The sequence below is a fragment of the Centroberyx gerrardi genome, chromosome 2 (assembly GCF_048128805.1).
Source record: "Centroberyx gerrardi isolate f3 chromosome 2, fCenGer3.hap1.cur.20231027, whole genome shotgun sequence".
Taxonomy (NCBI): Eukaryota; Metazoa; Chordata; class Actinopteri; order Beryciformes; family Berycidae; genus Centroberyx; species Centroberyx gerrardi.
In genome coordinates this window covers 13184536-13208650 of record NC_135998.1, presented here as the reverse complement: position 1 = coordinate 13208650, position 24115 = coordinate 13184536, and the positions used below count along the sequence as shown (strand labels likewise).

The 24115-nt window shown below is 40.8% G+C and overlaps 2 protein-coding genes across 3 annotated transcripts; one reads left to right on the top strand and one right to left on the bottom strand.

The window, feature by feature from the left end:
* Nucleotides 1-78: 78 nt before the first annotated feature.
* anxa3b (annexin A3b) lies at nt 79-6462 on the bottom strand. 2 transcript variants are annotated; one of them, XM_071904250.2, is made up of 14 exons: nt 6364-6462; nt 5858-5891; nt 5649-5696; nt 5128-5215; nt 4808-4902; nt 4580-4693; nt 3645-3735; nt 3392-3471; nt 2837-2893; nt 2066-2159; nt 1852-1947; nt 1673-1731; nt 937-1059; nt 79-695 (listed from the first exon to the last, which is right to left on the bottom strand). In XM_071904250.2, the coding sequence occupies exons 2-14, from the start codon at nt 5867-5869 to the stop codon at nt 636-638; spliced, it is 1017 nt and encodes a 338-aa protein (XP_071760351.1). In that variant the 5' UTR covers nt 5870-5891; nt 6364-6462; the 3' UTR covers nt 79-635. The 2 variants fall into 2 exon arrangements, with proteins under 2 accessions (XP_071760351.1, XP_071760360.1); XM_071904259.2 differs by lacking the exon at nt 5649-5696 and having other exon boundaries at nt 6364-6412.
* Nucleotides 6463-19141: 12679 nt separating this feature from the next.
* On the top strand, nt 19142-20805 carry LOC139915659 (tubulin alpha-1B chain-like). The gene is made up of 3 exons (XM_071904342.2): nt 19142-19397; nt 19935-20083; nt 20179-20805. The coding sequence occupies exons 1-3, from the start codon at nt 19142-19144 to the stop codon at nt 20803-20805; spliced, it is 1032 nt and encodes a 343-aa protein (XP_071760443.2).
* The last annotated feature ends 3310 nt before the right edge of the window (nt 20806-24115 follow it).

Genomic DNA, 24115 nt, shown 5'->3' with positions numbered 1-24115 from the left:
CTCAGTAACATAACATTGAATTGGAATAGGTTTATTTTTTTAAATGAAAGAAGTTCTAACATCGGTCAATGTTTGACAACCACTTTTATGTCTGTATAATTACCAACTCAAACTATTTGTATTACAAAAACAATAATGTACAATACTGGTAAGAAATGTGTAGTTATTTTAGTGATGACAGCTGTCAGTATTGGAATACAAACACAATTCAGTTCACTATGTGTCTATATGTATTGATCAAAACATTCAACAGCATCTTCATATCCATAAAAGGTAGGGTTGATTTTCCTACAACATCAAGTGGTGCAGTGAGATCAAACAGCACAACCATGGATAGACTCCTCCTTAACTCTTAATATGCTAATGATTCAGTCTACATGGCACTGTATTTGAAAACCTTTGAAAATCCCTCAATGTCTGGTTGAACATTCCTGGAATTTCACATTAAAAGTTATTCTACATAGTTCTAGCCATTTTTAGAGCCAAGTTCAAGCAATCATATCAATATCAAAGTATTGGAAACATAAACTACTGGTCATCGTCAGTAGAGGCGATACTCCCATTTGGATTTCATCTGCTTTTGGGGTGAAGCTGCACTCGTACGCCACGTGTTCCTCAGCGAAAGGTGGGAGGAGTTAGTCATCCCCACCACAGAGAAGCTTCAGGGTGTTGCCATAGCTACCTGACACTTCAGACTAGACAAACATAAAGAGACAGAAATCACGCCTGGGTTTCCAGACCACCTGAGGTATTCATTATAAGAAAATCAAAGTCGATCCCCTCTGAGGTTAATAAATCACACCAAGTTTTCCCCTAATGTGTCATCTCTAACACAAGAGACACCAAAACATTAAAACCATGTTGAGTACTGATATGTAGAGTGAGATGAGCATATTAAATTCCATCTGTGTGGGTGTGTGTGCGCAGGCTACTGACCTCTAAATTGGAGTGGAGAGAATATCCAAAGAGCTTTTTGTACTCAGCTCTGATGTCCATCAAATCTATCTCCGAGCGGCTGACCAGTATCCTGGTCAGAGTCGACTCTGTGGTCCCCGCACCCTGGACATACGAGGAAGTTGGGCGAAAAACAAAGGAACCAATAAGAGTAAGCTTGTGACAGGAAAGAGAAAAGTTGTTTCTCCTGGCTGACTCAGAAAAACCTGGATGGGGAAAATAAACAAGAAGCAGTCTCTCCTTCCTCAACAACTACTCCTATATCACTTATCAACCTATGATATAGTCTTCTCAAAAAGAATATTAAGTAGAACAAATAAAGTAATAAAACCAGTAGTCACTGGCAAATTCCCCACAACTTGCATCTTCAGTATCCTACAGTAGAACTAAAAATATTCTGAAGCAATTGTAAAAAGTGGGAATTCGATGATGACTGCTTCTGTGTCAGTTTCAATGTTTATCTGCAAGTTGAGTGTTTTATGTGTAGACCTGTTGACACACATGTCAGCCAATGTTGCAGACTTTGTCAGAGCAACAACAATAAGAACGGTGGCTTAACATTCCCTTCCACACCACCGGTGACCAATGGAACAGTCTGCTGTGTGTGGCTGAATGGGACGCAACAAAACAACATGTGGCTTTTGTATTGGGAGCCACTGGCAGAACTGTGGTCACTGAGGTTTCAAAAGACCCTAATCACACTTATTGTTCAGCTTACCTTCATGCTCTTGAATAGCCGCTCTGCAAGGTATGCAGGGACACTCTTCACACACTTGACTGGAGAGAAGCACAGAGATTGTTTTTTTTATTTGAAGATATAGGGATACAGGGGAAAAAAATGGAGGATCACTTCAAAATGAGTGTCAGGAATCAGACGATATGACACATTGTTCTTACCGATGGCCACTAGTAGCGTCTCCAGGTTGCCGGACATTTCACTCTCAATGCTCTCCTGCAGAGTCTTTTTGCTCATGCCCTTGTACTCTACCAGAGCTGTAAAAAATATATTTTAATTTGATAAACTTTCCATGGATCTCTACAGGAATTCAGTTTTTTCTCTATTGCAATACTGTCTAAAGATAGAGAGAGAGTGTGAAAAAGCTCTACTCACTCTGCCGGAGCTGGGGAACACTCCTGTGGCACAGGATGTCGATAAACTTGCTCTCGTCGGTCCCCCACTTCTTCTCCCCGGCTTCATACAGGGCCTGGGCAGAGAGAAACATGGAGGAAGGATGGGTGCGGGCGTACATACACACAGATTTAGACGAGAGAGACGGAGATAGAAAATCAGAGGGACAATCAAAATGAACCGTCAACTCAAAGTTCAAAGGAAGTGCCGCATCATGTCACCCCACAAAAACACCTTGGGGAGAGACTTGTCTGACTCACATGCTAAGTAGGCAGGGAGTTCAGGGCCAAGCCCAGGGAGTGAAATACTAGGGAGGGTTATGAAATATTACGTGTGGGCATCAACCAGTGTGTGTGTTAACTGAGGAGATGGGCCAAAATAATCAGGTTTGTTTGACAGCGATCTGGAAGTGTGCCAGAATTATTTTTGTCGGATGGGAACAGCTGAACTGTTTCAATTCTAAAATTTAAAAAGCAGAAAATAGTTTGAAAGTCTGAAATGTTAATTGAACTGTGTTAGTGCTGGTTTCATGTCAGTCCACTTATTTGTTTACGTCAGTTTACATCCACAAAACCTGATTATACTTTTCTATTTACAAACAAAGGTATACTGTGACCCCATCGGCTGTATGGCTTTATTTGCATTGGAAAACACTGTAGGCTGACAAGCGGTTGTATTCTATAATCTAGAGAGAGAGAGGTGTGGAAACGCTGCACACTACACGGTGTATGATCTGAATGTAGGTGAAAGTACCTTAGCATCTGCCTTGGCTTTGGCCGTATCCACATTAGTGCTTTCATCTCTCTTCCCCTGGGAGGACAAACAGAGGAACACAGTGGTGATGATACTTATATTAAGGACAATGTATATATGCATTCATTCTAAAACTATAATTTTACTTAATGTGGTGAGACTCATTTCTTTTTGAATGGCATTTGTAATGTCATTGTCATATTTCAAGGCAAGCTTTCCCAAAGATTTTGTAAATAACGTGGTTTTATTGTTTCTCTCTCCACTCTAGGCCTCTCACAGAAGAATGACTGTATTACCGATTCAATTCTGGTCATAGAATTATATGATTCTTAGTTGCAGCTGTGCATCATAAATACAACAACTTGCTCTCTCAGGGGCTTTTCATTCTGCACATTCTTTGGCGAAAAAGAGACCATCAATCAAGGTATTTGAAAGATTTCTCCAGATAGGAATGCTCAGACCCGTCTAGCTAGAGTAAATATATGGCTTTTGGAATGATTAGCAATCTTTGGGAGTGGTAACACAGCATATCAGCACTGTTTCAATTGAATGTACCTCAGCCAAGATGAGCAGTGTTTTGCCATAGTCCCCAGAAACCTCCGATGTCAGATCATGAGTCAGTAATCTCCCCGTTTCTTGAGTGAAACAGAATAGAAAACAGAATCCAAACGCATTTAACCTAATATAATATAAACCAAAAACACATAATATACACACAGACATGCACACACAAACATCTGTCAAAGTTGTCACAATAATACTACTATACTAAGCAGTGAGAACAAAAGTAAGCAGTGCAGATACTAACCTGCCAGGTATGCTTCACACAAGGCCTTGATCTGTTTGTTGGACCTGGAGGCAAAGATTTCAGTCAGCGTACTCTCTGTGGTCCCGGCACCCTGTATGTGACACACACAAAACCTCATAAGGGATAAGGGCTTCTTCACATAACTCCGATGGAAACGCTTCACAGATTCTTAACAAATGACATGTTGATGAAGGAAGAGGCTTCATGGCAATCATCCATCTAAAGTCTTGAGTCATAGAAAGGAAAAAGACATAAAGGATGCAGGTAGACAAAGAGACTGAACTGCTGATCTTAGACCAGTTCCCTAAACTGAAAAGTATGGGAGTATAGTCGAATCTCATAAATCTAAATAGTTGAAAAATGAAGTCTCTTTGAACAAATTAAATATTCATATAGCTGAGAAAGCAGTGTCAGCCCTTCTTTTATTATAGTTTTACTGTTTTCCAAAATATTTGCTTTGTGTCTTTTATTTTATAGCTCTTTGTAACTCTTGTATTTAAATACTGAGCCAGAGCTTATTCAGGATGTAGAACTTGCATGTACACTTATTACAAAAGCAAGCAACTAAGCAAAAAACTACCACAGTAAATGAATAAAAAATCTGCATAAGTGGTGTCCTGGTGTATCAACTCAACAGGTTAACAGACATAAATTGGGGGTTTAAATCTGACTGATGACTTTTGCTGCATGTCATCCTGACTTCCCCCTGTATACCATCTAACAGAAAATCCAAAATGCTTTAAGAAAGGAAAAAAAAAAAAAAAAATTGTATATGAATTTAAAAAAAACAAGTTTACAGATTCAATTTAGGCCTCATCACGACTCATCCATCGTTATATTTAATAGCAGCTACATAAACACAGGCCCAGAGTGAGGGTTGTCCTTGTTTTGAAGCAGGGTCAAGTTATCTGGAAATTCATTCAACACAGTCTCACCTTGATGGCTTTGATGACCTCTTTGCAGTCGTAGGCAGCAGGAGGAGTTACCAGGGCCACCAGCAAGTCCTCGAAGTCTCCGTGAGTGTCGCCCTCCAGATCGTCTACTAATGTCTGATGGAGAGTGGGGGAGGACACAGAACACTTAATCTAATTTTGGTCTCTGTCTTCCTCCATAGCCACAGTTCATATCTGAAAGTAAACCCAAGTGTATTTGTGTCCATGTACCCTTCCTGCTGCCTTCTGATAGGCGTTAGCGATAAGCTGCCGCTGAGCATTGCTTCTTCGGGTCAGCACCTCGATCAGTGTCTTTTCTGTGGTACCTAAGAAGAAGAAAACACAGAACACAGACTTAGCATCAACACTGCACTTACAGTTTGTGTGTTTACAACCTGATGCACATTATACAGCCTCTTCCATTTGCACTTTAACCTCAGTTAACCCATAGAAGTGCACATTGTAGCGAGATGGAGTGAGTGTGCTTTACATTTTTCTCTGACATAGTAAGCTATTAAACAGATGGGTAAAGATAACTTTCATTAGCCTACCAATGCCCTCGATGGCCTCCCTGAGTGCAGACACATCATCGGCCACTTTGAAATCTGCCTTGTCCTTCACGGTTCCTCTTGCATTGGACTGATAAACACAGAAACAGGCTCATATCAACAGTAAAAACCAATTAATGATCACTAAGCATACTCTAAATGAAAAGTCATAATACCTATCCATCTATTGGTGATTGTATTTGCTTTGTTTTCTATTTATTATTCGATATTCTACGTTTAAGTCTTATTAGTCATGTCTATTCAAGAAATAGTCATGTATACAATTCATTTTGCTGTTATATTAAGGGCTTGAAATTTACACCAACCACAAGAAAAATGCTGGTAAATTTCATCTGTGGCTTCTAAATCTGACAAATCTGCAAGCACAATATTCTAAAACCTCTATGGCAGCCAACAAAATAAGTTGCCTGGATAAATACTAGATTGATGGCTCCTATACGCCCCAAAAAGTTAGTTAAGTTAAAAAGTGGCTTAATTAAAAAGTGAGAGTATGTCCAACTTACTGTTATGGTCAGTGAGGAGGGAGAGTCTAAGAGCAGGTCCATGTCATCCTTGAATACAAGTCAGAAAATGTCCTGAAGTTATCATCTATATTATCTCACCAAAATACACTTTTAACCTTAATCTAATTTACACGCATTTACATACACTGATAATTTACATCTAAATCACATTATCCATCACAGATGATACTGGGCAGACAACTACTCACCCAAACAGACATTGTTGTGGAGGAGAGTCACAAACTGGGCAGAAGATGAAGCATCTGTCATTATTTTTGAAAGTGCTTTATATGTAAATACATAGATCGTTATATCATTTATGTAAATATCTTAACAGCTCTCCACCCCTGGTTCTGAGTGTCTTTGCCTCTCTGGACCTTTCTCTCCAACTTACCATTACCAGCGCTTCTCGCAAAAAAAAAAAAAGCGTCCACTGGTTGATTCCTTTCAATGCCTTCATATAGCTGCACAATATCTCTATTTTGACACTGTATTCTGACCCTACTTAGATTTTGACTGGCCTTCAAAGTGATGCGGACACGCGTGAATAAAGTTACAGGAAATGCAACCTATTTTAACAAAATGACGAAGACTGCATTCCACTGAGAACCACGAATACCATTTTCCCGAGCAACAAAGGACACAAAATAAAGGATAAAAAGTAGACAAGCACCAAAGACAGATCAAACGTCAGAAGAGGTATTTTTCAGCTTACCTATTTAGGAGAATAGGGTTGATGTTAGTGGAGGATAGTTTACACAACTCGCCACACCTTTCAGAGGAGTTGTAAAGGCAACGCCCATCAGCTGGGGGAGCTGAATCATAGAGGTTTTTCTTTTTTTTTCCTTTTTGCATAAACCCCTCCTCGTTTGGTGCACACGAAGCAGTACAGAAGTATTTCTGGGAAGTGCTTTATAATATATTATTCTGATTTAGAAATGTGGCTTCTCGGGAAATTATAGGCTAATTTGTCACTTGTCTCCCTGCCTCGAGTGAACATCTATTGCGATACACATAAAGAGAGAGCTGAGTGTGAAACAAAGCACAGCTGAACCTATAACTAATGGGATGCATACATTCCAGTCTAATCTTCCTAATAAGCTACAGTGAGTCCAGAGTCGTGTTTGCTCTGAGGGCAGTGGCTTTATGAGTCAGAGGAGAGAGGAGGGAAATCACGGATACTTTAATGGTTGAGAAGAAGGGGGGAAAGTTAGTTTATAGCTTTTATTTTGCATAATTTCCACAGTTCCGCGAGCTCCGATCTAAATGCGTTACAGTACGTCTTCTCAGGAAAATAGGGACGCAACCATATCTCTATGGACGCAATCACTTTTACCCATTAACGTTAACGGTAGCTATCTGACAGCTCTAGTAACGTTAGCAGGCTAGTAGCAAAATACTTCTAGTAACGAAACACAAGTCAACTGAAGTACAAATGGAAACTACAAAGTTGTTACAACACGTTTTCATAACACAAAAACTAGTTTTATTAAGTACAGATTGATGCTGTGACGTCAGCTGTGTTTATGTCGTAGAACTCGGGCGGAATGAATCTTGCCCGAATTTCCGACTGGGAATTCCGATTTGAACGACCGTTCTGTTGCACTTTTCCGTGTTGGAAGAGTTGGCTGGAAGTCGTTTTCCTCCGAGTTCCGAGTACAATGGAATGCACCATAAACAATGGCCCATTTCGGTTGAAAATGAAAGGTGATAAAACGTCTTCATCCGACCGTTGAAAAGACGACCCATTTAAGACAACTAAATGGCCTATTTGGGTTTAAGATGTAGCTGTTGTTTCAACCACTTGTTGACAACCTAATTTCAACATGTAATTTACTTAGATAATACAATATACAAATGAAAAATATGAATTTTGCTTTTCTCTTATAAAGAGAAACTTGATACCACCGCCTCAAAATACAGTTAATAGCCTACAGTTTTAATTAAAATCTATTTCTGAGGTTAAAATGTTTATCAACATCCTATGAAATGAGCTCTTGGCTAGACAATTTTTTACTAGTTTACTATCATATTATGTGTGATGATTTACAAAGTCATTTGTGTTGGTGTGAAAAATACAAACAGAATAGCCAAAACTTAAGAAAAATCACCTACTAATGTGTGGGATGCTATGCAAATTTTTGTGACACCCATATTTCCTTTCAAGAATATAGGCACTGTACCTCCAGAATTGTTGTCACCCTTGGTAAAGATTACACAGATATGTAATTAAGAAAAAATAACTGTAAACATATTGATAGAAATTGTTCAAGGAAGCATGTAACGACTCAAACAATGATCCTATTCCAATGATGCACAGACACATCTTTAAGTCAGGTGTACCAGTATCCAAACCATGTTGTTGTCCGCCTCTGCCAAGCTATCCAGGAGCATTTTACACCATAAGCCTAAACACAACCAGACACGTTACAAGGTAGTACGCTTTCTGAAGTACTGTAACTAAACGAGAACATTTATAAAGGTTTAGGTTTGTGAAGGTCCAGGTGTAGGAAGTTTTCTAAAAGAAAAAAACACTGACAAGGACCAGGGAAGTGGCAAGCATTTCGAGAGACATAGCTGCAGACAAAATGGCGGACACGGAGGCAGACATCTTGGACCTCCGCAGTTGACAGGAAATCACGTAACCTCAGCAGCGGAAGTTGGTCTTCTTCGTGTCGTTTTTTTCCCCCATGTGCGTAATCGGTATTTGGTTCTTAATGTTTGCAATTTAGCACACGGATTAAAAAAAAATATATATACAAAGTTTATTCATTAGAAATGTATTTTAAAAGTCAATTGACTCTCGTAAAGGCTTTATACAATATTTTAAATGGAGACGTTTGCAATTAGTACAGATTTTAAAAATAGGCCAATATAAAGTTAATTCACCAAGTCTTTTAAAAGTCCGCCGATTCTTTTAAATGTTTAATGTAATGTTTAAATCAAATTTATTTATTAAACAATTTCTTATAAACAATTTATTAAACAATGTGGATATAGGCTATGCCTAACTGGACGACCCTGTGAGCTACTGATGAAAGACAGTGGCCCTCAGCACTTTTATTGCATCTTCTATTGTCAAAATCCAAATTAACCCAGCTATTATGTTAAAATAAAAATACATCTTTTATGTTTGGGGTCAAATTGACCCCAGCAATTTAAACCTACAAAAAATGACTGTAATTGAAAGTGTTACCCAAGTTTACACTTCAGAACATCAGCAAGGAACACAGCAGTTAGTCAATAATGGAAAAAACACCAATAAAAAGTATATAAAAACTCAATAAAACTGTGTGTCTTATGTTAGGGCCCCCTTGTCAGGGAAAAATGATCCCCTCAGTACCTAGATTGATACGCTGATTCAGATGTCTCAGTGAATACAAGTCTTTATTCCTTACACATGTACATGGAGAGAGGACTCTTACATGAGAATCATGCAGTGGTAGAGAAGTCTCTCTGGAAAGAGGATCTTAAAACTTTCTTTTATACAGTGCAACAAACAAGTCTAAAGGCACGTGTAGGTGTTGCAAGATAACCTCTCTCATCAGCATAGGATTTGTATAACAATGTCTCTTCTTTTGACGTTAGAGCTTCCTCTTTCCATTTGGGAGTAAGCACACTATGTACATTTGAGATAAGCACACACAGATACATTTCACAGCATATAACAAGTTTAGCAATCACACGTCCCTAAACTATTCATCCTTCATCATGACAATAGGTCATAAGGCATAGGTCGTAATTTACTTCTAAATGTTACAATCATGATGAAATGCAATATTTTTCCCACATTCCCTCCTTTTGACACAAAGTGTCAACGAATAATAGAAAAATATGCAATAGCCAAGCAAAACTCAAACAGAAGAATTATCATTCAACTCATCATCATCATTATCATAAGGGGAACCTGGAAGCCAATCAGGAATAGGATACAAATCAGGGAGATCAGGACCTAGTGAAGGATGTAGTGCTAATTTAACATACTGGTGTGTCATGCCACCTACGACTCCACCTATACATCAGAGCGTGCATACAAGAGAGCACGTACAGAAACACAGCACTATACCAAATACAATAAGCACAGGGATCAAGAGTTGAACAACCATGGCTCCCCATGGTCCAAGATGGTCACTTAACAACTTATTAAAACTGAAACCAGCTGAATCAGAAGGACCGAATGCATCTCAAATTTTTTCCAAAGCAGTAATGACACTAGTGATATTGTCAGAATTGTCAGGGATCAGGGTAACACGTGTCGCCAGTGAGGTTTAGAGTAACGCATAGACCGCCTGTTTTGGCTAACAGGTAGTCATGGGCCATTTCATGTTTCAGTTAGTCTATGGGACTTATCATTAGCAGCCAAAAGATGGAGTTGAAAACTCTCTGTCTTTCACGTTCGCTCTCTCACCGGACCCGCCTGTGCACCTCGCATTACACACGCAGGCGTGAGGGATATTTTTTTTCCATGCCAAGAATACGGCCGGCTGAATTCCCGAAAAGAAGAACTAACAGTTATTAACGTTATTCGGAATACAGCTGGGTTTCCGAGATTAGCATATAGCTGCTAGTCAGTATCCACTGAGTGTTAGGGTTAGGGTTCATAAACCATAATAGGAGTTGCTGTACGGGCTGGTTGCAAGCTGTCTGGTAAATGGACCTATCAATGAAGACTATACACTCTGAAGCCAAAGAGAGTCAAGGATGAAAATGTAATTGTTGATGCTGAATTTAATTACTAACAGCAGAGTTTATTGAAAAGTTACCTTGATCTGATCCTTTGAAAACACCGTTAGAATTCCTCCTTTCTCAACAGTCTCAATACACCTGCAGATGAAGACGGGGAGTGGGAAAAAATTTGAGGACAGCCAGCAAAGGGGAATCAGAATTGCTAAAACAAGACTTTACTAAACTTTTTAACAGACTTGATGAGCTAGAGATCCAATCATTTATCAGTGGGTCTCTTCCAACTATTGACAGAAAGATAAATAAATTCAGCCGACTACTCTCCAGTGTTTCCCACACATAGACTTTACTTGGGCGGGCCGCCCAGGTATATTAACGGCCGCCAAAGTATATTTGGCCGCCACAATATCAGCACTGACCGCCACACATTTTCTTTTTTTTCACCATTTAATCGTAGAACTGCATGTAGCGCTTTGATTCGCTCAGCCCCTAATTGCTCCACGCGATCTCTCTCTCTCTCTCTTTCTGTCTCTCGCTCTCTCTCTCTTTCTCTGTCTCTCGCTCTCTCTCTTTCTCTGTCTCTCGCTCTCTCTCTCACTCGCTCTATCTGTTGCTCGGTCTCTCTCTCTCTCTCTCTCTCTCTCTCTCTCGCTCACTCGCTCTCTCACCGGACCCGTCTGTTCGCCTCCCACTGCACACGCGTGAGGGATATTTTTTTTCCATGCCAAGAAGACGGCCGACTGAATTCCCGAAAAGAAGAACTAACAGTTAACGTTACTCGGAATACAGCTGAGTTTCCGAGATTAGCACGCTGTATAGCCTAGCTGCTAGTCAGTATCCACTGAGTGGACTGATAACGTTAATATTAACTTTTTAACTCTGACTGAATATTTGCTCCCTCAATCCAGATTAATATTGAAAAATATTTTCAAAGAAGGAAAAGGACTCGTCCTGAGGAGGAGCAGGAACAGTCTGGACCAGAGGAGCTGCTGAGCAGTAAAACAGAGTAGATAATAATGTCAAAGGCTGTAATGTAACAATGTAAAGATACAGGTGAAACTGACAGCACAGAGAGATGTAGCAGGGCAGAGGGGCAGAAAGCAGATTTCTCTGTAAAAGGAGTCTCATTTCTATTCTTCACCTTGTAGACAAAAGCAAACAACAAACAAAACAGTGTAGCACTGTTTATATTTTGAAGTTATGTTATCTTTGACACAAAGTACTTTAGATATATACAGGTTAGTTATTTGTTTGACAAATGGAACTATTTAAAATGGAGGAGGCCTACATTAGATAATTTTTCAGCCATCCAGGTAATGGGATCCTTTATTGATCCCATGAATCCCCCCCCCCCCCCCCCCCCCCCCCCCCCCCGCCAACCCACCTACCACCACAAATACATTCAAATTCTGTGGGAAACACTGCTCTCTCTAATATCTGTGAGTCACAAGGGATACATTCCACTGATAACTTCAACTTGTTTTGGGAACGTGATAATCTCTTCAAAGGAAAGGGCCCCCACCTAAATGGACGTGGATTTAGACACACTAGATTTAGATTTTCCACACTCCCCCCACCTCTGCCTCTCCTGACTCTCCAGCATCCACTTCCTTCCCTGTCTCTCCTCTTAGGTTCACAAGCCAGATGGAGGATTTGGTGAAGTCTGGGATCAAAAGGATCCCAGACTTCAGACCCCAGGATGGCCAGGTCACAGGTATTACCATCACCTATACACCGCCCACCAACGCTGTAGCTCCCCTCCGGTTAAAATCACGAACACAAGGCGTCCTTTCGGTTACAGGCATTTATTTTGCACATCCATGCCGTCAAACATGCCGTGAGAACTATAGCAAAAATACACAAAATCATAAAATGAGTCCAGTGCAATACAGAACATTCTCATAGAGAATAACCATTAAACAGATATCTAAACAAACACAAATATGTAGCTTGCATAATCCATTAACTTTGAAACTATAAGCTGTTAAATTTACGGAAAATTAACTTGCCAACATTCATTGAAACGTAGGTAGGCTATCACGTTGCTATCATGAACTCCGCTAGCATATCCAATAGCTATAAGCATAATGTAGAAAACGTACAGATAACCTTGCATACCTCATTGGCCGCGTTAACTCAAGGGGAGTAAGAAAGGAAACCTTCAGCTTTATAAGTCTTCACTTAATACGAACTTCATGAAACACCACCACACAGCAACACAACCCAAAACAACATCCTCCGTTGAAACCGGCAGGCGGTCTGCCTCTCGTGGTAATGCGCAGAGCGCAACCAACAATAATAACCTGACCCCACTGTAACACAAGAATACATGTTCCGCTATGGAAATACCAGACAGGTCCTTCTAGACATATGTGCCCAATTATATTTATGTTAATTAACAAAGGATATACCTGTAATAAAAACGTAAATTATTCTTATATTTAACTCAATCTATTAAATTAACTCAAACCGCATAACTGACTCTGATGGCAGCTACAAACGCCACCCTGGCGTCGGCAGCAACTAGGATACCCTGGGCCTCTGCTGTTCCAGAACTGTTATACATAAATTATCCTATAGCAAGCTGAGGCCCTGGGAGAGAACAACCTTCACAAATACAATAGCCACAGTGTGTGTAAATTTGATTCACATTCCCTGTAGGCCAAGTATCTCAGGCCCTGCTCCAACAAACCTAAAACTAGCTCTATTTAATATTAGGTCCCTATGTAACAAGTCATTTTTAATCAATGATTTTATAACCTCTTACAAGCTTGATTTTATGTTTTTAACAGAGATTTGGCTGGACACCAATAATGGGAATGCTATCCTTATTGAATTCACCCCACCAAATTTCATATTTGAGTTTGAAGCACGACAAAACAAAAAAGGAGGGGGAGTTTGTGCCGTTTTTAGGGATAAGTTCCTTTGTAAGTGTATAGAAAATATGGGGCCTGGACTGCGTTAACCGTACCTCAGGAATGAAATGACAGGAAATTAAAGTTTCCAAAAACAGGAACGTGGGACAAAAATATTCTGACGGGTGTAAAAACTAAGTTGGATGAGGCTTCTTTTGACAAAAAGACACAAAGTTATTATGACGAAGTGTGGGACTGTTGGTGGAAAGAATCTTCATTACATCACCCACTGACTTGATCCTCCAAGCAGGATCCACGCACCGCCATAATAGCCAACACAACCGATCCAAAACTAACTCAAAAAGAAGTAAAAAGGTGGCCAGCTAAATTATAAATGGCAATGAATGTGGCATTAGAGCAGACAGATGCTGAACATTTAACACGATTCTGTTGGAGTGCAGGATTGACAAAACAGGAGATAGATAAAATTAAACATTTCCATCCAGAAAACATACAAAAACAGACAATGATGGCTTTTGGTACATGGGCAAACAGAGCAATTAACCCTGATGTTAACAAATTTATTAAAAAGTTGGTGTCTATCGGCATGTACAGTACAGGTGAAGTTCTGATAAATCTAACTCGCACTCCAAATGATCATTTGGAGAGTTTTCATCCTTTGAATATATGTCATTTAAAAAAGGAAATGTAATTCTCTCCATGTATTCTATATATATTTATATACAGGCCACCAAAATACTCTCCAAATTTCTTTGATGATTTTACTGAGATGCTTTAAATTATCTGCACTGAATTTGACTGTGTAGTCATTACAGGTGATTTTAATGTACACATATATAATGTCAGTGACAAAAAAACGCCAAAGAACTTTCTGCCATATTTGACACGTTTGATCTGTCACAGCATGTGAAAGGGCCAACCCATCCTAGAGGACACAATCTGGTTATTACTAAGGGTGTTAACATTTCAAGGTTTTACACATTTAAGGGTGTTAACATTTCTAACCCTAACACTAACCATGTAAACAGGAGGAGCTGGGCGCATACACAGGACTCTACTGCCGCACTTCTACACCAGATGTGCTCCACAACTGCAAAGACTAGTAGTCAGCACAGATAAAAACAGTAGACAGTTAATAGAGGCCAAGCAAAGAGCTGCCTGGCTCAAATTTGGGAGTGGTGGCTCAGCTGTAGAGTATGAGTGCAAGCAACAGAACAAAACAAATTCTTTTTTTTTCTTTTTTAGAAAATTCAATAGCTTACCGTAGTTCCCAAATAATTCCCCATAGGACAGAGAGGTTACTCACCATGTAAACAGGAGGAGCTGGGCGCATACACAGGACTCTACTGCCGCACTTCTACACCTCCTGCTCCACAAAGACTAGTAGTCAGCACAGATCAAAACAGTAGACAGTTAATAGAGGCCAAGCAAAGAGCTGCCTGGCTCAAATTTGGGAGTGGTGGCTCAGCTGTAGAGTATGAGTGCAAGCAACAGAGTCCAATGGAAAGCATTATAACTTAACTATTTATCCCAATTGTGCCAGTTGATGGCTAAAGTCTGGCAGATTAGCTATTTGTCTCGCGACATTCCCGCCTTTAGCTGGAGTGTATGTTACTTAATAGCTAAACTACTGCCTGCCTTCTACACTATATTGATATACCTCTGCAACTGCTTGACAGCGCTAACCAGTGACAACAAAACAAAAGCTGCTTTACATTGCAACATTAATATCGCGGGTTAACGTTGAAAATACTCGTCTTTGTAGCTAGCGTTAGCCAACTGACTTCAGCTAACATTCATTAGGTCAAGGGCCGAGCACGACTGTTAGCAAATCGCCGATCTACTGCTCTTTTGACACAATTATTTATATACAAATTTAGTAACGTTAACAACAGTTTCAAGTCGATGATATTGGTAAAAGGTATGAGCTACTAACCGGTTTAGGTTTAATCCCACGACGATGGACGACGAGTGCTTTTTTGATGTATTTCCAACTATACTGGTCCGGCTTGGCCCATATATAGCCCATATTTAACGGCCAGGATCAGTCCAACTTTAAACGCGGAGAATTTGCCCTACGGCTATTGACTGACCTCAGATCGCCCGTAATAGACGAAACGTCGGGTGGACGTCAGGTGTTGGTGCAGCTTTATCCTGTCAGCCTCACTTATTTTTCCTCCAGCCTACACTTCAGCCTACATTAAATGTTGGCTGCCACTGTGCTTTTCTTCCTAAAAAAAAGAAGAAAAGAAAATCATCAAAGAAACTGATTTGAAAATGATTTTTGCTTGATTGCCATTTTTTGATGTCATGACTATGACATACAAATAATATCGTATCTATGTCTGAAAGCCCACACTACTGTATATACCAGTTACTGTGGGGCTTGTTTATATGCATTTCTGCTGTAGGCTACACTGCAGAATGAGATTTTGATGCCATTTGACTGAGTGGTGTAAATACATTGGTCTCTCACTGCCACCTGCTGGATGGAAGAAAAGTAACAGCTAAACTTCCCAACGCTGATATATGACAACCTTTACCTTACTGGAGAGAAGGGAACAGGTTAACCCATCCATCTATCCATTTTCTTGCCGCTTATCATCACCATCATACTATAAAGCAAGGAATCTCTGTGTGTGTGTGTGTGTGTGTGTGTGTGTGTGTGTGTGTGTGTGTGTGTGTGTGTGTGTGTGTGTGTCCTTCGCATATCTCGAGAACCGTTCGTCCGATGTACTTCACACTTGGCGGGTGTATTGCTGGGGACCTAAGGACGTGCAGTGTCGGATTTGGTGCAATTTGGACACGCGACACGTTCAATATTAATAAACTTTGAATAAACAAGCGAACAGCGCTCTGTGCAGCAGCGGGGCGAACGGGTACTGCACTAGTTCAGTTAAATGGCAACAAGGCAAGCAGATAAACTCAGCTTTTCCCCAGCAACTTCCTCCAGTTCCTCCTGGGGGAAGTCAATTGGTGTTTAGTTCCAGGCCAGCAGGGAGATGTAGTTCCTCCAGCGTGTCCTGGGGTTTCCCCTGGGTCTCCTCCCATCATCCCAGCATCCTTACCAGGGGCTCGAACCACCTCAACTGTCTCCTCTCAATATGGAGGAGCAACAGTTTGACTGAGGTCCTCCTGAAACGACGAGACTGTTTTGTACCAAACTCCTGATCACTTTGACTGTCAGAGACAGGGATGCTACTATTTACAATTGGCAATATCAATACAGTTATTATTTTATCTGTGGTTAGCCTGTTGTATGTAAGGTGCTAGGTTTATGTGTTTTTTTCTGCTGCGCATTGAGTAGCTTTATGTTTTTCTCTTTTCTGAGAGTTACGATTTCGGATGTTTTGTGCTGTATTGTGCTGGAAACTGGGAATCCGACCTGGCAACACGACTCCCCTGCGACTTTATAAAATACTAGTGCAGTGCCCGTTCGCCCCGCTGCTGCACAGAGCGCTGTTCGCTTGTTTATTCAAAGTTTATTAATATTGAACGTGTCCCGTGTCCAAATTGCACCAAATCCGACACAGCACTTCCTTGACCTTAACCTCCATAATTAAAAATGGTAAGTTGCTTAACTTATAACTGATGAGATATTTCTTAAAATACAATATTTGAATAGTACGGAGCCCCTAAAGGTGATTTTTTTTAATCTTGTGCGCACAAGTTATTTATCTTGTGTGCACAAGATAAAAAAAATATCACCTAGTGCGCACAAGATAATTAACTTGTGTGCACAAGATAAAAAAAATATCACCTTTCGGGACTCCTAGAATAGCAAATTGTTCTAGTTAACGTTAAGTCTCCCGTTAGCTATTCATGGCGTCATGTTCACTCGGTTGAAATGGCGGCAAACTGTTAGTTTTACATTACAAACCTTGGTGAAACTGCGACTTTCTTGACTTGCAAAATTATCTTTTAAATTGACAAAACATCATATGTGTAATTCATGGCACAATTCAAACGGGATCAAACAATTATTTGTCTCTCGCCGTTGACTACCGTACATATTTTTTCCGAAATAAGGTCCCATGGTGGACAGCGGAAGGGGAGGGACTTAGGCTCTCTATTATAAATTGTGCATCAACAAGTCTCAATCACTAGGGGTGGGCGATACCGCAAAATTTGGTTTCGATCCGATACCAGGGCCAGAATCGCCGATATCAATACTGATACTGATACTTTTTATTATTAAAAGCGGCAATGTACTTTCATGTAGGGGAGAGCAGTGTGTCATGATTTATGAGGTGAATGCATCATCAAAAATTTGCTTCATTCATTTATGTAGCACTTTGTAAAAAAGTGCTACATAAATGAATGAAGCCAGTTTTTTTTGCTTTCCACTGTTAATTACTTAATCACATGCATGTTAAAACACAGGACAGTTTTTAAAGGCAAATAACAAAAATATTTTTTTTTATTATTGTAAATTGAATGTGCAAACATGAAAAAAAGTTTTTTGAATAAACAAAGTACACACAATTATTTGTGGAGAACAATGAATGTTTTAAAACTTTCACAACTTTTATAAATAAGCAAAGTGCAAATAACTAAACAAAAGCACAAACTACCCTCAACCATTCTTCTTTCCTTCAGTTAGAGCAATGGTTCTCAGGGTGCGCGCCATGGCGCGCTGCGCGTGCGCGACGCGTATGTTCGTTGTTTGAGTGCACACGACACGACAACAGCACTGGAGAAGCAAACAGTGCATGCATGCACTAAGATGTGTTCACGACAACGGAACGTTGTTTGCACAGACAGTTCTACTCTTTGATGAAATGGGTACAACGTAGAAGAGAGAAACTGAAACTGGTATCGATCCTATTGACGCTAGAATCGATCTTCAAAAACGAGACGTAGTATCTGTAGTATCGATATTTTGGGATCGATCCGCCCACCCCTATCAATCACACTGTATCATGCTGTCTAGTCATGACTGAAAATTAACATTACAACTTCAGGGGGAAAAACTCCAGCTAGACTTTAAACAATGATCCCCGGAATTTCCCTTTTCCTGATCATAGGTTACTTCTGCACGCTAAATCAATAAACTGTGCGTCATGTTTTAAAACTAAACAACAGTTGTTTTGTTTTATCTGCTCAAGGGATAATTTATCGACCAGTTTTGAAAGTTGAAATTTTAACGATTTAACGCTAAGTGGAGTCTAATAAAGTATTGTTCGTCACAGGATATAGTACATGTTTCATGAATGCTTGTATGAGAACAAGGAAACCTTGCCAAACAGCAGCATGTAGTTTGACGTGATGGTCAAACCACTAAACATGAGGGAAAAGTACAAATCCGCGCTTCCTCGCTCAGACTACAAACGCAGCAGGGCAGAAACATATGGTCCTAGACCCAGATAGAGCTACTTTGGTAAAAGTAGTGTAAGATTGTAGGTAAGCAGTGATAAAGGATGGAGAAATCATGACCAATTAGTAGTTAATGTTGCATTGTAAGGCCAATGGGTGGGCATCTTTTCCACAAGAAATACCAGCGCCAAAAACTAAAACAAGGGGCACTTCCTCTGATATCTGTGACTTTTTTTTCTCTCAGTAGAAATCCTTAAACCTAGATAGTCTTTAATAAGCAAGACAATGCTGTAACATTGGGCTTATTTAAATGATATTACTACACTGATTCAGTTGTTCCTCTGTAACTGCAGTTTGGGGCGGTGATGCCTCAGCATGGCTTCGTTCACACTTCATCTGTTCATTCACTGACAACAGAGGGGATGGATTGTGTAAAATGGTAGAAGTGCTATTGGGAATATCGTCTAAGTGTTTATATACAGATATTGAGTTGTTAATTGAAGTCTCCAGAGTCTGGTTTCTTATCACAAGCTGCCCCACCATAAATGCAATTGACATGTTTAATATGAAAACAACTGCAAGCTACTGTGATTAAACACTTGCAGCTGCGGATACATTATGCTGACATTTTGCCTCTTTTTGCACTTTCAGCGTGAGTGCATCTTCATCCACGTCGGTCAGCCTGGTGTCCAGATTGGCAATGCATGCTGGGAGCTGTACTGTCTGGAGCATGGCATCCAACCAGATGGACAGATGCCCAGCGATAAAACCATTGGAGGAGGAGATGACTCCTTCAACACCTTCTTCAGTGAGACTGGAGCTGGCAAGCACGTACCCAGAGCTGTGTTTGTTGACTTGGAGCCGACTGTCATTGGTAAAATCCTTTAGCCCATTCATGACTTACCTTGAGTTTTTTTTAATGCTTTTACTCAAGTTGCTTGCTTTATGTCAGGACAACCACAAAATTCAGCCTGAACATAACATGATCCAGATAATGGATAATAATATGAATAATTAAATGGATAATCACCACACTGCACCTTCCCCCCGCCCCATCACTACCACACAACACTACTACTCACTTTATTTATTTATTCATCATAATGCAATATTCAAACAGTATAGTGCAATATCTATATTCTGTATTTGATTCTGATCTTATCTTTTTCTTCTACTGTTTCTATTTGTGTTTTTATATTACTTATTACTTACTTTTATTCTTTTCTGTCTTTTAACAAAGTACACAAGCAACCACTAAGCTAAATTCCATGTATGTGCAAATATACTTGGCCAATTATAAAATGATTCTGATTCTGATATCTTAAGAATTGACCAAATCCACCCAAACAAAGAGTATTGAGATGACCCATAAATGTCAAGTCAACCCATCTGTGTGTGCTTCTTTGTATAGATGAGGTGCGGACTGGAACCTACCGCCAGCTCTTCCACCCTGAGCAGCTGATCACTGGGAAGGAAGATGCAGCCAACAACTACGCCCGAGGGCATTACACTATTGGCAAGGAGATCATCGACCTGGTTCTGGACAGGATCTGTAAGCTGGTGTGTGTCTCCCACAGATGAAATGATGTCTCATGAACGTAGTGTATTTATTCTCGTTCAGCAGTTATAACGGAGCTTTCCTCCTCCCTGTCTAGGCTGACCAGTGCACCGGTCTCCAGGGATTCCTTGTCTTCCACAGCTTTGGCGGTGGCACCGGCTCTGGTTTTACCTCTCTGCTGATGGATCGCCTGTCCGTTGAGTATGGCAAGAAGTCCAAGCTTGAGTTCTCCATCTACCCAGCTCCCCAAGTGTCCACTGCTGTAGTGGAGCCATACAACTCCATCCTTTGTACTCACACTACCCTAGAGCACCCTAACTGTGCTTTCATGGTGGACAATGAGGCCATCTATGATATCTGCCGTAGGAACCTGGATATTGAATGTCCTACATATACCAACCTTAACAGGTTGGTGAGTCAGATTGTATCCTCCATCACTGCCTCCCTCCGATTTGACGGTGCGCTGAATGTCGACCTGACTGAGTTCCAGACCAACTTGGTGCCCTACCCCCGTATCCACTTCCCCCTGGCCACCTATGCTCCTGTGATCTCTGCGAAGAAAGCTTACCACGAGCAGCTCTCAGTGGCCGAGATCACAAATGCTTGCTTTGAGCCGGCAAACCAGATGGTGAAATGTGACCCTCGCCACGGCAAGTACATGGCATGCTGTTTGCTTTACCGTGGGGACGTTGTACCCATAGATGTCAATGGTGCCATCGAATAGAAATGACCGCAGGTCAAAATAAATCAGGTCCCTCTGAAATTGTTTAACATTTTTAATTCATTCCATTCCTCCATATATTGATGGGGGATTGTTTCAGTTAATCTATAGGTTAGAGTGGTTGGTTGTGGTCTAGTGCATTGACTGGGGGTTAAAACATTATTACAGTTACAGTATTGTGTGTGTAAAGCTGATGTGCTTGTAGATGCTGACTGCATGAGCTGATGGTAATATCCACACCCGCCTCCCCTGAAGCAGTGGGTGGCTCTCACCTGCAGTAGCCGGAGCCTCATTCTCTGTTTCCAGTATTTCAGTCTCAGCATCACCTGCAGGATCAGCTGCAGCTGCTTCTGCCACAGCTGTGCTCTCAGTGGCAGCAGGGACTATAACATTCTCAGCGGGGGCTACTGTTTCAGACCTGAACAACCTCTGTAGCAGCAGCAGCAGTCACGTCAGTCTCTTGCTCCACAGCTACTTCTGGTGCAGGAGCAACAGTGGCAGCATCAGGGATCAACTGCAGTTTCCTCTTCCTCTGCAACAGGTGCAGCTGAAGCTAATTTAGAATCATTTGAGCATGTATCATGTTTGATCCTAGTTGGGGATTAGGGAGAACTTAAGTTTAGCTACACTTGCCTGTTGTCTATGCTACTATGGCCCATTGCAAATATAGCAAAACAATTAAACGGTCTCAAAAACTATGCTGCCACAACAGACAGCTGTTGGGTTTCTGCCAGTTGTATTGCCTGTACACAGTTCTCTTCAGATAATGCTGCTAAACACATGGGCACTGCCTCAAGGTAAGGAAGTTTTATATAAAATGGAAGTTTAAAGGGTAACTTCGGTATTTTTCAACCTGGACCCTATTTTCCCATCTTTTTGTGTCTAAGTGACTAAAGGGGACAACAATTTTTGAAATTGGTCCAGTATTGAGCGAGATCACATCGCCGGCAGCCGCGAAACGAGCTGCAATGTAATCCGACGGGGCAAATCGCACCATCAATGTACATCCACTAAAAGTGCTTGTTTTTGCGGAAAGTTTTTTTTATGGAAAGGACCCTATAGAGAAATGAAACGTTTTTCTTTACCTTTCGCTTGATCCGGTCTGTGTGTAACTTCCTGCAACAACTCAACTCTCGCGAGCCTTGAGCGAGACTTGGTTACACACAGACCGGATCAAGCGAAAGGTAAAGAAAAACGTTTCATTTCTCTGTAGGGTCCTTTCCATAATGTTGTCAGACACTTATAATAACAATCTGAGCCTGTCAGTGGCAAAAACAAGCACTTTTAGTGGACGTACATTGACGGTGCGATTTGCCCCGTCGGATTACATTGCAGCTCGTTTCGCGGCTGCCGGCAATGTGATCTCGCTCAATACTGGACCAATTTCAAAAATTGTTGTCCCCTTTAGTCACTTAGACACAAAAAGGTGGGAAAATAGATTCCAGGTTGAAAAATACCAAAGTTACCCTTTAATAGAGGGCTTTTTGCATTGGGACTGACTCATTTAAATGTAGTCCATTTATCTAAATCATTTACCAATCCAGTGAAATTCTCATTTTGCATGGCTTTGTCATGGCTTGTGTGTGCTTGAATGGAAGTGTGTGTGAGTGAGAGATAGAGATAGTATGATTTCTTTTGTGGCTTTAACTGGCACTTAAAGCCAAGAAAGAAATCCCTTCCCAGAGTCACAATCTCCACCCTCCTCCCTAGACTGGATGTGCCCCCACAGGTGATACAACGCATCAACGCAGATCTGACACAGAGATGCTCATCACTCTCCAGTGTTCACCTAGTCCACTACAGAGACATCCACCATCACCATCTGTATGACCACGTAGACCTCCACAGGAATGCAGTCAGGGTCTTTGCTAAAGCCCTTAAAGGTGTTGCCTTGGATAGGGAGAGAGACAGCATGACAGCACCCAGATCATGTCCCTAAACTCTGTTCCCACCCCCAGGCTCCTCTAGGACCCCACCCTTCTCCAAGACCACAGACCCCCTGCGCCCACCCTGCCCAGCAGCAGCAGACAGACAGCTATGCCACCATGACTACAAGGGGCAGCCCAAGACAGGACCAGCAGAGAGAAATCAGGCAACTTTTAGCTCTGATCTGTAACAAACTACTGACTGAAATTACACATAAGGTAACATGCCAATCAGTATACAGCACAGATACACATAATTTAACACTGTAAGGTATGTGTGTTTGTGTGTGAATAAGTCTGGACTCATCTGGACCAGAGCCATTGAGAGAGATTTCTCTCAATGGCTCTGATCTAGACTATTTGCCCCATACTTATACTTTAGCATGGGACTGGAGCAGTGTGCCAAATTTTGGCGCACAGCTCTGTTGCCAGCTCTGCTGCCAGTCCCTCTTGTATTTGTATGTTTTATTCTTTCTTTCTTTCTTTAACTGTCTTCCCATGCTTGAAACTAGGCACGTAGTTCCAGTCCCATGCCAAACGACACTCACTAAATTATGGGGCAAATAGTCCAGACAGTAGCGCTATAGCAGTGGTCTGACATCCAGTTGACATCCAATTCAATGGAAGATAAAGCCTGATAGCTGACTGGAAACCTTAAACCTTGAACAACCAGTCAAACCTCCCTTTGTACACTCCTTCCTTTAGGCCTATACTCCTGTATAGAAAAACAACAAAAGAGTCTCTCTATCCAGACAAGGCCTGGTTATGAAGCCCAGATAAAAACTTCCTGGATAAAATTCCAAGGATTCAGGCCGCCTTGTGTAAACTGAGAGGTGATGTCCTTACTGGAAATGTTGAAATGTTAAATCCTATGTTACTGAATTTGAATGTTGACTCATAACTATACAAACCGTTTGTCCTGTTTCACACAGCTATTTTGACAAATGTTTAAATAATATGTTTATATATTAAATCAACTTTTTTCATTGATTATTTTAGATAGACACTCACACATTTTATAATGAAACACTTTGTTTCTATGTATGTATGTAATACAAAAACTGTTTGCTAACAGTTCAATTGCGTAGACTTTCAAGCAAACTAGCCCAATGTCACTGTACTGCTCATAAAGCAGATTAAGGAAGCTGATCAACTATGGAGCCAAAAGCTGAGATCACTTTCAAATAAACTGCTAATTCATTATTATCATGTGTAATGGTCATGCTTGCATTTTAAACTGATTATTGTCATCTATGCTGTTTACTGGCAGCATATGTAGAGATGGACAGAATATCTTGCAGCCAGTCAGTGAAGTGGGGTAAATTACTCAATCATGTAAAATATGCAAGCATGGTGGTGACTTGTTGGCAGTCTTTCCCACTTCCACT

Bases quoted from the DNA above. Each gene is read 5' to 3' on its own strand.
- anxa3b (XM_071904250.2), bottom strand. The intron at 3,472-3,644 runs GTTAGTATCTGC...GTTTCACTCAAG, and splicing joins GTGTGAAGCATACCTGGCAG to AAACGGGGAGATTACTGACT. The intron at 1,948-2,065 runs GTGAGTAGAGCT...TATTTTTTACAG, and splicing joins TGTTCCCCAGCTCCGGCAGA to CTCTGGTAGAGTACAAGGGC.
- LOC139915659 (XM_071904342.2), top strand. From the start codon at position 19,142: ATGCTGACATTTTGCCTCTTTTTGCACTTTCAGCGTGAGTGCATCTTC. The intron at 19,398-19,934 runs GTAAAATCCTTT...TTCTTTGTATAG, and splicing joins CTTGGAGCCGACTGTCATTG to ATGAGGTGCGGACTGGAACC. The intron at 20,084-20,178 runs GTGTGTGTCTCC...CTCCCTGTCTAG, and splicing joins TGGACAGGATCTGTAAGCTG to GCTGACCAGTGCACCGGTCT.